The sequence below is a fragment of the Chanos chanos genome, chromosome 12 (genome assembly GCF_902362185.1).
Source record: "Chanos chanos chromosome 12, fChaCha1.1, whole genome shotgun sequence".
Lineage (NCBI taxonomy): Eukaryota > Metazoa > Chordata > Actinopteri > Gonorynchiformes > Chanidae > Chanos > Chanos chanos.
This window is the reverse complement of record NC_044506.1, coordinates 11573541-11586950: the sequence shown is the minus strand read 5'-3', so window position 1 is coordinate 11586950 and position 13410 is coordinate 11573541. Positions and strand designations below refer to the sequence as shown.

Genomic DNA, 13410 nt, shown 5'->3' with positions numbered 1-13410 from the left:
TAGAAAAAGCAAAGTGGTTCTCTCCAACTCAACAGCCCCGCCCACCTCGACAAAAACACTCTGAAATTTGGTGTGAGTACATGCACATGTAATGTGTTGTTTGTTCTCTCTCTTTTCTCTATGTGTGTGCGCGTGTGTATCTATGCGTGTCTAGATCACTTGTATTATCTATAATAATCACTGTTCTATTATTTCATAATTATACCTTCTGATTAAAATCAGCATATGATAGTGGAGCCTTTGGTGATCACTCTAATGGCACCTTAATACCTTCTTTCATTAAAACCCTCATACACAGGCACAGGTATTACAGCTGTATCAGTTCCTCTTAATTGCGGATGCAGAATTCACAATGATATACGTCACACTGGAGATAACTGCATGTTCTGTCTAACTGTGAGTTTTGTCTTGATGAAGAGATGGTAATCCATGAGTAAACAACTCGGACTGAAAATATCAGTGGTAATTGGAAAACTTGAAGCTGCAAAAAAGAGCCTCTTAAGAAGGCATATTGTCCATATGCACTCCCAGAGCCCTCGAAGCAGCTTTAATTACTGCTATAACTCTTACTCTTGAACAGACCAAAAACCACCTGAATTATTGATTTCAAAAGCTCTTGAACAAAAACTGGATGCCAAAAAAAGTCACACAGAGGGAAACCAAGTTAAAGGAAGACTGACCTTTTCTTAATGACTTGTTAGTAAATTGAAAAATAGAAAAAAAGATTCATACTTTCGTATCGGATGCGAAAGCCGATGTCTGAATGGCTCTTGTCAGTGGAGAAGAGCAGGTAGAGATAGTTGGAGGTGCTGATGAGGAACTGGGGCACCTGGGTACCCTGGTAACTACCAATCAGAGGAGAGGAAGGGTAACGCCCATCCCGAATTTCCAGAACATCATAGTTCACCTCTGTTCGGAATCTGCAAGGAAAATTTGAAAGATGGATCCATGGAAGTCATGTAGCCTATAGAACTCCAAGGAACAGACTGAAACACTATGCCTAAAACACAGCTATGTTAAAGTTAAATACAGTTAGTTAATGGGTTATTTCTTATTTAACACAGATTCAGCAAGCGTTGAAGCAAGCCCTTAAACAAACTGGCACCTCACAGTGCTTTGGTATCCTGCAGCAGCCGAGAGAAAGCTAGCTGTTTCCACAGGCGGAGGAAGGCAGAACACAAGAGCTCTACTGACAGTACCAGCTACAGGCCTAAGGAGCCCACGCTTAGATGAATAAGTAATCAACAGCCAGCGCGCGCACGCACACACACACACACACACACACACACACACACACACACACACGCACACACGCACACACACACATCCCATCGCACACTGCATTCATACACATTTGTGGGAGGAGGTGCCTAGGGCAGTCATGCAGTCAAGGCCCAAGAACAGAGCGAGTGTCCACCGGGAGCGCACACAGTCTCAGTGCCGAGGCAGAGATCAGCGTGTACGACTACATCAATCTGTCTGCTCTAGCCTTGTATAATGCGACCGAGCCAACGAGTGCACTTCCTTGTCTGCCCTGTGCTCTAATCAAACCGTGCTAAATAAAATGTGCCATTTCGGAGAGGAGCCAGCTAAATGGAGCAGAACGTCATGTTTTATTGATGACACATAAAATCAAAGAGCAACAAACATTTTTGTTGTATTTATTTTTCATGGGGCAGTAACTATCATGTGATATAAGGAAAAAAAAAATGCAGAAAAATTATACAGTTCAAACAGAATTGTGTAACACTAATTTGGATTCCGATTGATTCATGGCATCAGGACAAGGCCCTCTGGTTGACTGTTGCCTACACTACAACCATGTGTTGTGATTCCTTTCCTCGAAATGCTTCCAGAATAGCTATAATGGGCAACATCACCCACATAAAAGGAAACTACATGAAAATGATGAGGCTATTGATGAAGCAATGAATATAATTCTCTATCACTCTGTAGACATAGCCAGAGGGAGCGAGAGAGAGAGAGAGAGAGAGAGAGAGAGAGAGAAAGAAGGGAAAAGGGTAACAGTGAAAGGTAAAAAATGTAAAGAAAACGGTAAATGGCAAAGTCTACATACTTGTCAAAGATGATTTTGATGGGATATCCTGGTGGAGCCTCGATGATCCACTCACAGTTGAGGGCTTCCTTATAAAGCTCTGGCCAGCCAGGGGACAGGATAATACCACTGGGAGACTTCAGTTCCCCTCCACATGGGGCTGGATGCAAAGGGGACAAAAACAGATGAGAAGCAACGATCAGATAAACAACCATCAACACATACAACCTAACATGGGGTAAGAGCATAATTTATGCCACACCTGTGTGTTCATTTAGCCATTCACTAGTGTATCTGCTTGATTGCCATTGAATTTCTAAAAGACATGCAATCATGTGATGGACCAGCTTGTTGTTGAAGGCATAGAACATTACTCAGCCATGTGATTGTTAGGTGCATCTATATAAAGTGGTCTGATCTGAGCCTGTGACGCATGCTGGAATGTTGTATCTTATCGATCAGGTGGAAAGTGGGTAAAAGCAGCTTGACAGCTATTAAAGAGGAGAACAGGTGAAAACCGTCATTTATTTAGTTACAATTCATGACATAAAAGGGCAGCTCTATCCAGAAGTCTATGGTAAACTGATATGTGCCTGATCGGTTAACAGCTGCACAAGAAATGAGTGTCATTTAATTTGTGTGTGTGTGTGTGTGTCTGTGTGTGTGTGTGTGTGTGTGTGTGTGTGTGTGTGTGTGTGTGTGTGTGTGTGTGCCTGTGTGTGTGTGCGTATGTGTGTGCGTGCGTGTGTGTGTGCATGACACGTAGAGAGTGAAAAGCAGCTTTTTCCGTGTTTGAGATGGTTGATTTCATTGGTTAGCTGAGTGCACTGAAGGACATCTATAAAAAAAACATTTCCCCGCCAAATGTTTTGAAATGATTTATTGTCTCTGTTGTATCTAAATGGAAGACATGTGTTTTAATATTGAAATCATTTGCATTAGTTGAAACAAAGGATTCAAAACAATCCACAGGAGAAGTGTTTTCAATCAGAACTTTCATCAGATTCAGATAAAGCAGGGAGTGGAGACATTGGCATCCAAACAGCCCTCACATCTCAATGACAAAAAGTAATCTCGAGTAAAGTTTGTTTTGGGTAGATGTATGCTGCATATATTTGAGAATCATGCACACATCTGGATGGCTGATTCTGGCTGTCAGTCAGTCCATGGATGTGCAGGTTCAAATACCTCCATTGCAGATCATTTGCAATGTTCTCACTAAAACGTGCAGAAGTGTATTAAAATGTTTTTACGTATTCATTTTCAGTTCAACAACCGACGCCTATCTGTGATTTAAAAAAAAAAACAAAATGAATTGACTCTGTGCTGAGGGACTAGATTTACTGGCTGCGGTGGGTGGACTGACCTTCACAGCGTGGGACAGCATTGTCCCACACCACGTTTCCATCCTTCAGAATACAGGAGATTGTCTGAGAGCCGTGAGTCTTCACAAAGCCCTCTTCACACAGGAAGGAGATGGAACTTCCCAGCTGTAGACTTTCACCAAAGCGTTTCCCGTTCACGGGCACACCGGGATCGGGGCATTCATTATGTCGGAATGCTGGAAGAGGGGAACACAAGAGAACATCTCCGGCATCAGTAAAATTCCACGGCAGCCATGGCTACAGGTAGTAATACTGTGGACCGACTGTGTAATGTATTACTGCATATTACAAAAGAGCAGAAAAAAAGAAAGAAAAGAAAAAAAGCGAGAAAAAGGCAATGTATTCTGCACAAGAGGTGGTATATGCTCTTGAAGAATCTGCATTGCAAATTTTCTCTAAGGATTTTTTTATTTTATTACTATTATTATTTTTTCTTTAACATGCCAAATGTGCTAGATGTCTGATAACATTTATAATCACACAAATAGCCAATTCATCTCTGAAAGTTTTGTGAGAGTTATATATGTTACAAAACTTTTCTATGGGGTTATCTACGTTTCAAAAATAAACTAATTAATTTCACTTAGCGGCAGGTATTGATTTAGGCTGCTCTGAAAAAGTTTCTGATCTGATTGGAAAGTTTAAAAATGTCCACATCGATGGGACTTCAGAGAAGACGATGTATCAGTACAAGACACAACCATCTCTCTCTCTCTCTTCCCCTCCCTCCCTCCCTCCCCCTTCCTCCCTCCCTCCCTCCCTCCCTCCCTCCTTGTTGTATTGTTTCCATTGATAACATAGGCTCAACATACGCTCTGTTGATGGATTTCTATTCTGATTTGCTCTACCCAAAACTATCTGTGTTTCTCATCCATCACCATCATTCCATCTAATAAACTGCCAACAATCTCCTCAATGGAGTTTGTCATCCTGTTAATTAACATGAATGATGAGACCCTCCCGCCCACTCCTCCAAAACAGAGTGCAAGGGTACTCATACGAAACAGGAGCACCTTTTGACAGCTTCAATTAACTGTTCTCGACACTTCTTTATTTAATTACATACTTTATTTGGTAATATGCTAATTAATTCATTGACTGCCACAGGTTTTTCCCCACCAGGGTGTATAAGCATTCATCAACCCAGACTGTCACATGCTTGGCCAGATGAATTGTGGGTAACCAAACAGATCAAACAAACTTCCTGATGTTCTACCAGGCACAGGTGTATGAAAATCATATTAAAAAAAAGATCTGAGCAGGGAAATATTCCTCTCAGTAGATCAACGCACTCTCTTAACCTCAAGATCTTAACAAATTAAAATCTACCAGACTGCACTTTTCTTGTAATGTCCAAGTCAGTCATGCCATATAGGCTAGAATTCTGATAAATTTTTTTAACAACTCACTAAGGGAGTAAACTTGAAAACATTTTTTTTTTCTTTTTAAAGCTGATTTTAAACCAGCATTTCAGAAAGCTAGACATGTGCATTGCTGTTATCTGAAGTAGGGATAGGGGAAGGGGGAGACAACAGACAGTTTTAATAATCTACAAACTGAGTTGTAAACAATTAAAAAGGAAAAAAAAAAATCAATTCAGCTGAACTCAACCGTTTCTCTAGCCAGACAAGACTCTAGTTGAAAGGTTAATGAACAAGAAACAGACCAATTCAAATAAAAAAGTAAAATGAAACTGAAAACAAACAAACAAACAAAAAACCCTCTAAAACCCAACTCTTCCACAACAGAGTTCAATAAAAAAATATATATATTCCATGAGTCCTTGCTCCTTACTAGTAAATGTGATATTGAAGCCTCGGTCGGTGTAGGTGTGGTCTGTGAGGAACTCCAGCCGTGCCACGTGGGAACTGGTGGTAATGGGAGAGGGCAGAACATCGCCCGAAAAGGTGCCCAGGATGGGCGATTCGGCTTTGCCGCCATCTTTAATGGAGAGGAAATCAAACTGTTTCTCCATGCTGAGGTCATTGAAGGCCAGGTTGATTCTGCTCTCGGGCTTAGCTATAATCAGCCACACGCAGTGCATGCTGTTGCCGTACTCCTGTGGGTAGTTGGGCGAGAGGAGGACACCTGACGGAGTGGTGAAGTTGAAGAAGCAGGAGACTGTTCGAAAAACAAAGGAGAATACTTAATCAACTAAGAGTAAGAGGAAAGCAGCATGTCTCTCTCTCTCTCTCTCTCTCTCTCTCTCTCTCTCTCTCTTTCTTTCTTTTTTATTCAGTTGCATGTTAAAGAGAAAAAAAAAAAAAAAAAAAAAAAAAATATATATATATATATATATATATATATATATACACACACACACACACACACACACACACACACACACACACACACACACACACACACACATATATATATATATATATATGTATATATATGTATATATATATATATGGATAGCAGATCTTTAAAATATTTGTTTTGAGCTGTAATTAATTTACCCCGAATATTTCACACAACTGCAACTATTTCACACAAATGACATGGTAACCATATCTATATCTCTCTATCTCTCTATCTATCTATCTATCTATCTATCTATCTATCTATCTATCTATCTATCTATCTATCTATCTATATATGTGTGTATTCTTTCATCATCTTCACCAAACCATCCCCTCAAATATCATTCAATTTATTCAGCATTCAATTCTATTCTGAGAGACTGCTGACAAAGTAACTAAATGTAAAGGACTGTCACTACAGAGGACCGACAGAAGAATTACCAGCTTATTGGAATGTGTATCTACCAACATTAAGCCATTCCCTTCTGTTTCATCTGACCTTGAGTTGCTGCTGTTGATTTTTATCCTGCAAAATTTTGCTCCCTGTCGCAAATGGTAATGTCTGTGTCTGCCTTATTTTATTTATGTATTTATTTATGTATTTATTTATGTATTTATTTATTTATTTATTCATTTTACTTTAGTAGTGTTTGGGAAAAATAGGTGCTGAACAGATGTTTTCAGTGTATTTCAAACTCTGAAGATTTAGACTGGAAGGAGGAAAGAAGTCCTTACCACGTTTAGACTCATACCAATTACAATCAAACATGCATGAACAATTCTATTTTCTATAGCTGAAATATAACAGTGAATATGTTTACTTTCACCTGTCAGTAAATAATTTCAGGGTGTTTATGTTGATTGTCAGTCAATACAGATATTAAAACTAAACCTGCATGGGGTTCTACCCCTACTGACAACTCACAGTTTGTGTGTATGTCTGTGTCTATGTGCGTGTGTGTGTGTTTGTGTGAGTGTGTGTGTGTGTGTGTGTGTGTGTGTGACCAAACTTTCTCCCTCTGTGCCCTCATTTGCCATCCATAAAGGACAGAGCTGGTGAAGGATGTGAATAACTACTCAAAAGAGCAGAGAGGACACTTGTTCTGCCAGTATGGCTTAACATTGTGCCTCTACTGCTTGTAGTAATTAATAATAAAGCTGCAACGCACAAGAAAAAGGAATGATCCTTCACGCAGTAGTTTTGAAAGAAACAGTAGGAAAGACAGAATGCTTGTCGCAGACAGGCTCGTAGCTTGAGGGAAACTGAAAAGATGTCATTCACGATCACCATACCGGGACTGACTAATTCTGCAACGGGAACCACGGGACCATTTTCAGCTGATCAATACAAGTGCTTAAGAATCACGCAGGCTTGTAGCAGTCTGCACTTCTGCAGCGGTAATCAATAAGACCTATCTAAGTTTAGGTGTTGGAGCCAGCTCTCCTTGACTTCTGTGATTTCTCTCTCTTAGTAGAGACTGACAGAACGCACCGTGTCTTTTTTTTTTTTTTTTCCCCTTTCCGTTTAGCAATGACCTCTGCGTTGGCTCTGTCATTTGCTCATATTGTCACAGCGCAAGGGCAACCTATTCAGAGCACTGACACAAATGAGATTTGAACGTCAATCTTCTTTCTTAAATGTAAAGAGCAACATTTTTTTTTTTTTTTAAAAAAAGCAAATAAAATATGATACTTCAACAAAGGTCGTGAGGTGCATGTTTCTAAAGGCGAGGCGGTGTAAGGTATGTCAGATAATTCGTTTACTCACACACACAGCTGGGTTTCTTGGCTGACCATTGGTTGTTCTTTTGGCAGGTTATGTTCTTCTTGCCCACAAGCTCAAATGCAGGCAGACACTCAAAATACAGCCTGTCTCCATGTCGGAATCCTGTACCCTCTCGTTTTCCATATGCCGGGATCCCTGGATCACCACAACTGCCCTGCTCGATCTCTGAAAGACATAGAGAGAGAGAGGGAGAGAGAGAGAGAGAGAGAGAGAGAGAGAGAGAGAGAGAGAGAGAGAGAGAGAGGTTGAAGGGGTTGTGTAGGTACCAAAGCCTGAGACTGGCAAGATCTTATATTGTCTAATATTGAGGAGAAAGGTGTAAACATAATGAATAAACCAACTTCAGTATCTCTATCAAAACACTTGTAGCCTTGCTGGAAGAACACATCAGATCTGTATATCATATCAAAAGACCGGCAAAGCTTCTCGGATCAGTTCTAATTACATTCGACTCAGTGAGACACGATCGGTTCAAGCTTGGCCGGGGGCTGGGGGGTGGGATGGGTGTGGGGAGGGTGGCGTGCTCAGTGGCTGCCTTCACAGCATGGTTCTTGTTTCTTGGGAAAGTAAATGAAGTGGAAACGATGGTGTCCTTCATGTTAGGGCAGAGGACCGACAGGTGACACAGGCGGGGCTGTGCTTTTATGGAAGAGAGAGGGCAGCAGAAGGAAAAAAGTAATTAAAGACTCTAAGACAGAGGTTATGCACTGACTAACTGTGGGTGGCCAACCTTTCCCAGGTCAAAGGTCTTTGATCAGTGTCTCAGTGTGCTTTGATTCTTCAAGTCACTTATAATAGTGTGATAGTGTGGCACAGGGGAAATACCTTTCAGAGACATTCTACCTTACTCACTCTCACTCTCACTCTCACTCTTACTCCCATTCTCACTCTCACTCTCTCTGTTTGTCTGCCTGTCTGTCTGTCTGTCTGTCTGTCTCTCTCTTGCTCGCTCACTTCCTTTCCTTAAAATCCACAATGACACAGTTTTTAAGCATGGTCTTAATCAATGTTTGTGTGCGTGCGTGCGTGTGTGCGTGCGTGTGTGTGTGTGTATGTGTGTCATATAAGAACTTATTTTCTCATAAGAACATTGTATTTTTTTATTTCATTATCAATTTAGGACACTCTGGGTTTTGTACTTTGCAGAGTGCTTAAAAAGAGAGAAAGAGAGTTTCTCTAATAGCCAGCTTTTATACACGGCAGAATTATGTCAACACTCAGTAAAAAGTCATTGTTGAGAAATAAAACGCTATCATTCCAATGACTCCATTAACTGTATGATGCTTACCCTAGGCCTCCTCTCTGCCTCCTTTCTCTCTCTCTCTCTCTCTCTCTCTCTCTTTTCCTCCTGCTTTGATTTGATGAACTGAGAACACAGAATCTTCATTGAAACTGCCCTTGCTACTGTCCCTTAGCAATCTCAGGATGGCCCGCTCTATTAATGAATTCCCTTTTTCCTGCTCTCCCCTCATCCTTCCACCTGTCTTGGCACGTCAGGGCTCATTTGCGAGAAAGAGACCTCAGCAGCAGGAGCAAGAGAGAGAGAGAGAGAGAGAGAGAGACATAAAGGAATAAAGTAGGTTCCACTGGACAATGTGTTGTTTGAGGTGAGACAGACCTTGTGATAATAGTGGTATTGTCCACGGTCATTTTTAAATTTTTTAACTGGTAGTTATTAATGAATCCTGCTTCTCTTTTGTCTACCCGACAGACTCTGTTATCACTTATCATGTTAGCTTCACATCTTGAAATGGAACCAGAAGAAATAAAAAAAAAAAAAGAATCCAAGTACAAAAACGTTAAAGCCCGAATATTTTCCCCAACTGTAGAAAAATAGAGGAATCAGAGAGAAGCGTACATTGTACATGTGCGAAGTAAACCCTTGTGCTTTCTACATGGTATTTATGCTTCGTCTCCAATCCGTACCATGTTGACAGTGCGATTGCTAACTAGCACATGCTGCGTGCTTTTGGAGTAAGCCTTGCATGTGAATGGGAATACGTGACAGCCTGCCACCTGGACACCTCCTCTACATCATGTTTCACAATGATTCATTTTTAACCTACGCTAAAGAAAATTCCTCTGAGGCAGTGTGTAAATAATTGTCTGGTGTGTGTGTGTGTGTGTGTGTGTGTGTGTGTGTGTGTGTGTGTGCGTGTACGGATGTCTGTGGGTGTGTGTACGTGTGTGTGTGTGTGTGTGTGTCAGTCTCACAGCTAACACTCAGCTCTGACACAGCTGTCCTTTGCCTGGTGATAAACCCACAGTCTTGCAGTGAGAGCTGACATGTGCATTTTCATAAGAGCTGGCATTTGTTATTTACTCATTTCAATTTTCCACTGATTTATTCATATGTCAGTTTGCTTTTTTTTTTTTTTTTTGCTTTTTTTTCTAAGGGATACAGATGGAAGTCAATGACTTCCTAGTGAGGGATTACTAATAATGCAAGAAGGCACCAGTGCAAATAAATCCATCCATCCCAGAGAGCAGTGGAAGTATTTTTTGCACACACCTGAGGTCTGCTTGAGAGAGCATTCATTATGTGTTTTGTTCTACACGGTGCAGAATTGTACATTTTAAGAATTTAAAGTCTTCAAATTAAAAAAGATCCAAATGACTATATACATAAATAAAGAAAGAAATAAAGAAATAAAGAAGTAAAGAAAGAGAACCGTTGGTATAATACACTCTCTCTCTCTCTCTCTCTCTCTCTCTCTCTCTCTCTCTCTCTCTCTCTCTCTCTCTCTCTGTTTGCATAATAACAAGCCACCAAAATTAGGAATTTAGAACATCTGCTAAGTACAAAGCAAAAGAGAGGGAGAAAGATAGAGATGGGAAAGAACAAGAAACTACAGTATCATTTTCCTGGCAGGAGTAAGAAGCTGCCTATGGCATATTCCCATTCCTGTAGAGACCCACGCTTCTATGAAGTGGATCAGCTCATAAATAAGTAAACAACGGTAATGGGGCATTTGTTGTCTCTTTAACGCTCCCTGCTCAATGGAGTGTCAGGAACACTGTGAAGCCATTATTCCCTGTGCTAGCAACATGACTGGTACGACAGTGCCCCTCGCAAACGTTCAGTATCCGCCAAAGAGCGCATGCGACGCGTTTGTAAGGCCGGTCGTCTAGTTCTACAGCAACGTCAATAGTTCAGGCTTTTACAGAGCTGACACATTCTAGAACAGAATGTTATTTTAAGAAAAATCTTTAAAAAAGAAAAAAAAAAGAAAAAGAGAAAAAAAAAAATCAACTAATTTTGGGAACACATTAATCTCAAAGGGAGGGGCTCAGAAGTTCAAAGAGATTCTTCCGCTTCATTAAGTGTTTCTTATTGTTTTAATTATGGTGAGCTGTTTACACTGTTCTACTTTCCTGTTATTTTTGCAGATGAAAAATAAGTATATAACTGGAGGCTCGGTACGGAAGTGAGAGAGACTACTGGCTTGCAAATCAGATGCTGTAAAAATGTGCCAATTCCCTGCAGTCGTCCCAACACCGTGCAATTTTAAAGAAGAGCCAGGATGAAAGCCCTCCTGTTTGGACTGTTCTCATTTCAAAATGGGGCGTGGAGAGAGACACACTCTGACAAAAGGGAAATTACTATTTCCTGCGTGTAATGTTCTTTCTGCTCTTTGCTTCGTTCCAGTGAAGTGAAATAAGCATGGTCTCTCTCAATGATACCGCTCACGTTTGGAAAGAGAATGATGAGGAAAGCGGGAGAGGCGCGTGAGAGGGAGAGAGCGATGGAGAGAGCGCTGTTTGAAGTGAGATGGGTCATGGGATGCCACTAGTATCGGCCACTGGGAGAAATAAATCTATCTATGTAGCACTTGCAGTCTCTTCAATGAGTGGAGAAATGTAGAGTCTATAGGGTCTTATGAGTGAGAAGAGAGAGTCATGCGGTGTAAAATCATGTCGGTTTCCCAGCGATGACAAGATTTTTTTTTTTTTTTTTTTTTTTTCAAAAGAACAAATCATTGTATGAGAAACTTCCACCAACAATCCAGTCATCGCTGCAGTGAATTACTATACAACCTTATAGAGAACATTTGTGTACACTACTACAGCAAGCAAAAAGGAATCAATAGGGTTTCATTCAGGACATCACCTTTAGCAGCACTACAACAAGCAAAACTGCAACCCAACAATTATATGCAATCAGTACACAGAGCGGCAACCAAACAACAGCTAGTGAGTCATCTTCCTAATCATGCTCATTCAGATTGGGTCCAATGGAAAATACACACACACACACACACACACACATATATATATAGTACTCTCCAGACTGAAAACAACACCAACACCATTGATCACGAAGGGCAGAACCCAGTTATTTTACCAATGTAATAATTTTGAAGAGAGAGGTAGAGTGCTTCATACACATAGGGATGGCAACGCTATATAATCCAGGATCCAAACTTGGAAGCCAGAAAAGAGATAGCAATCACCAACGTAATCAATATACAACACAGCTTCACGAGAGCTCAATCACCATAGCAGGCGCACCTTATTGTGAAACCTTGAGATTAAGAGTTTGGCTATTATGTTAGCTAGCTTGTGAGAAAAAAATACAAATCTATAACCATTCTGTAAACCTGTAAAATCATAAATTAAAACATCTAAAGATAAAAAGTTGTGTAAAAGGCAGCACATGCAGCTGAACTTAATGCTTCTGTTTAATTCATGTGGTATTCTGGTAATTGTCTTGATTTACAATGTACAGCATATTCAACTGAATAGGATTGTTGATTTGATCACCTACATGAGCACATCAAACGTCGCTTGCTGTGTCCTTTGATGTTCTTACATATATATTTATCATATATAAAGTCATATTTCAAAGCATCTTTCTCATTGCTTTTGCCTTTGGATCTTTTTTTACATGTTCTCAAGTGAATTTCGCCACAGAACTAAAAAAAAAACAAAAAAAAACAAAACAAACCAATGCCTTAGAGCAGTTTACCTTCATAGGACACCTTAAAACCCAGTGAGCCGCTTGTGTCATCCGTTTTAAAGTTTAGCCACATCTGATGACTGGTGCTGACCACCAAGTCTGGTGTGGTTGTTCCAGACAGTCTGTAAGCAAAGAAAGGGAAAATAAAGGAGAGAGAGAGAGAGAGAAAGAGAGTGAGGGAGAGAGAGAGAGAGAGAGAGAGAGAGAGAGAGAGAGAGAGAGAGAGAGAGAGAGAGAGAGAGAGATACAGTCAGGCTTATGGGCAAACATTCACTGCTTTGAAATACTGATGGGTCTGGCTACTCAGTGATGTCCTTGGGTCATACAATACTACACAAAATCACCAAATTAACACATTGTTGATTTTGTATTTAAAACATCAAAAGCACTGTAGCATGATACTCCTGTCCGGGACATTTTGTAGATGTTTGCGCTTTACATGTTTACATAGTCCGTCACTCAATGTTCACAGCTGACAAAAAAAGAAAAAAAAAGTGTTTTTTTTTTTTCATTCAAAATACACACCATTATTAGAAAATGCCAATTAGCATTAGCGCCTAATCGTGCTTTGTGCTAGTTCTCTTCTTCAGATCCATTGAAATCTATTCACGCACACATTTCTGTCTCTCCTTTCTTGTTTCCACAAATATTTTAAATTGAATTGAATTGTGCATCATTACCATTATGAATTTGAGAAAAGAAAAAGAAGAAAACGAAGAAAGAGAAGAAGAAGAAGAAAGAATTGTGGGCGGTCTAATCATCTTATTATGTAACAATGAAATTGGTACAGAGTTTTCCTCAGGGAAGATATTGTTCATAATCATTCTACAATGTGGGAAAAGCTATGAAAACAGCAAGATACACCATGAACAGTGATGCCCACACAACATTAGAATTCAGAAGACAGAGTGTCTGGC

At 40.2% G+C, this 13410-nt stretch overlaps 1 protein-coding gene across 1 annotated transcript in view; it reads right to left on the bottom strand.

Moving 5' to 3' along the window:
- Positions 1 to 13410, bottom strand: part of csmd2 (CUB and Sushi multiple domains 2) — a 206639-nt gene that overhangs the window by 79960 nt on the left and 113269 nt on the right. The window contains exons 12-17 of the mRNA XM_030789534.1: positions 12503 to 12615; positions 7516 to 7698; positions 5236 to 5562; positions 3423 to 3617; positions 2078 to 2216; positions 733 to 920 (exon numbers count right to left, since the gene is read on the bottom strand). Of these exons, the coding sequence (XP_030645394.1) occupies positions 733 to 920; positions 2078 to 2216; positions 3423 to 3617; positions 5236 to 5562; positions 7516 to 7698; positions 12503 to 12615 (1145 nt within the window). The remainder of the gene's footprint in view (positions 1 to 732; positions 921 to 2077; positions 2217 to 3422; positions 3618 to 5235; positions 5563 to 7515; positions 7699 to 12502; positions 12616 to 13410) is intronic.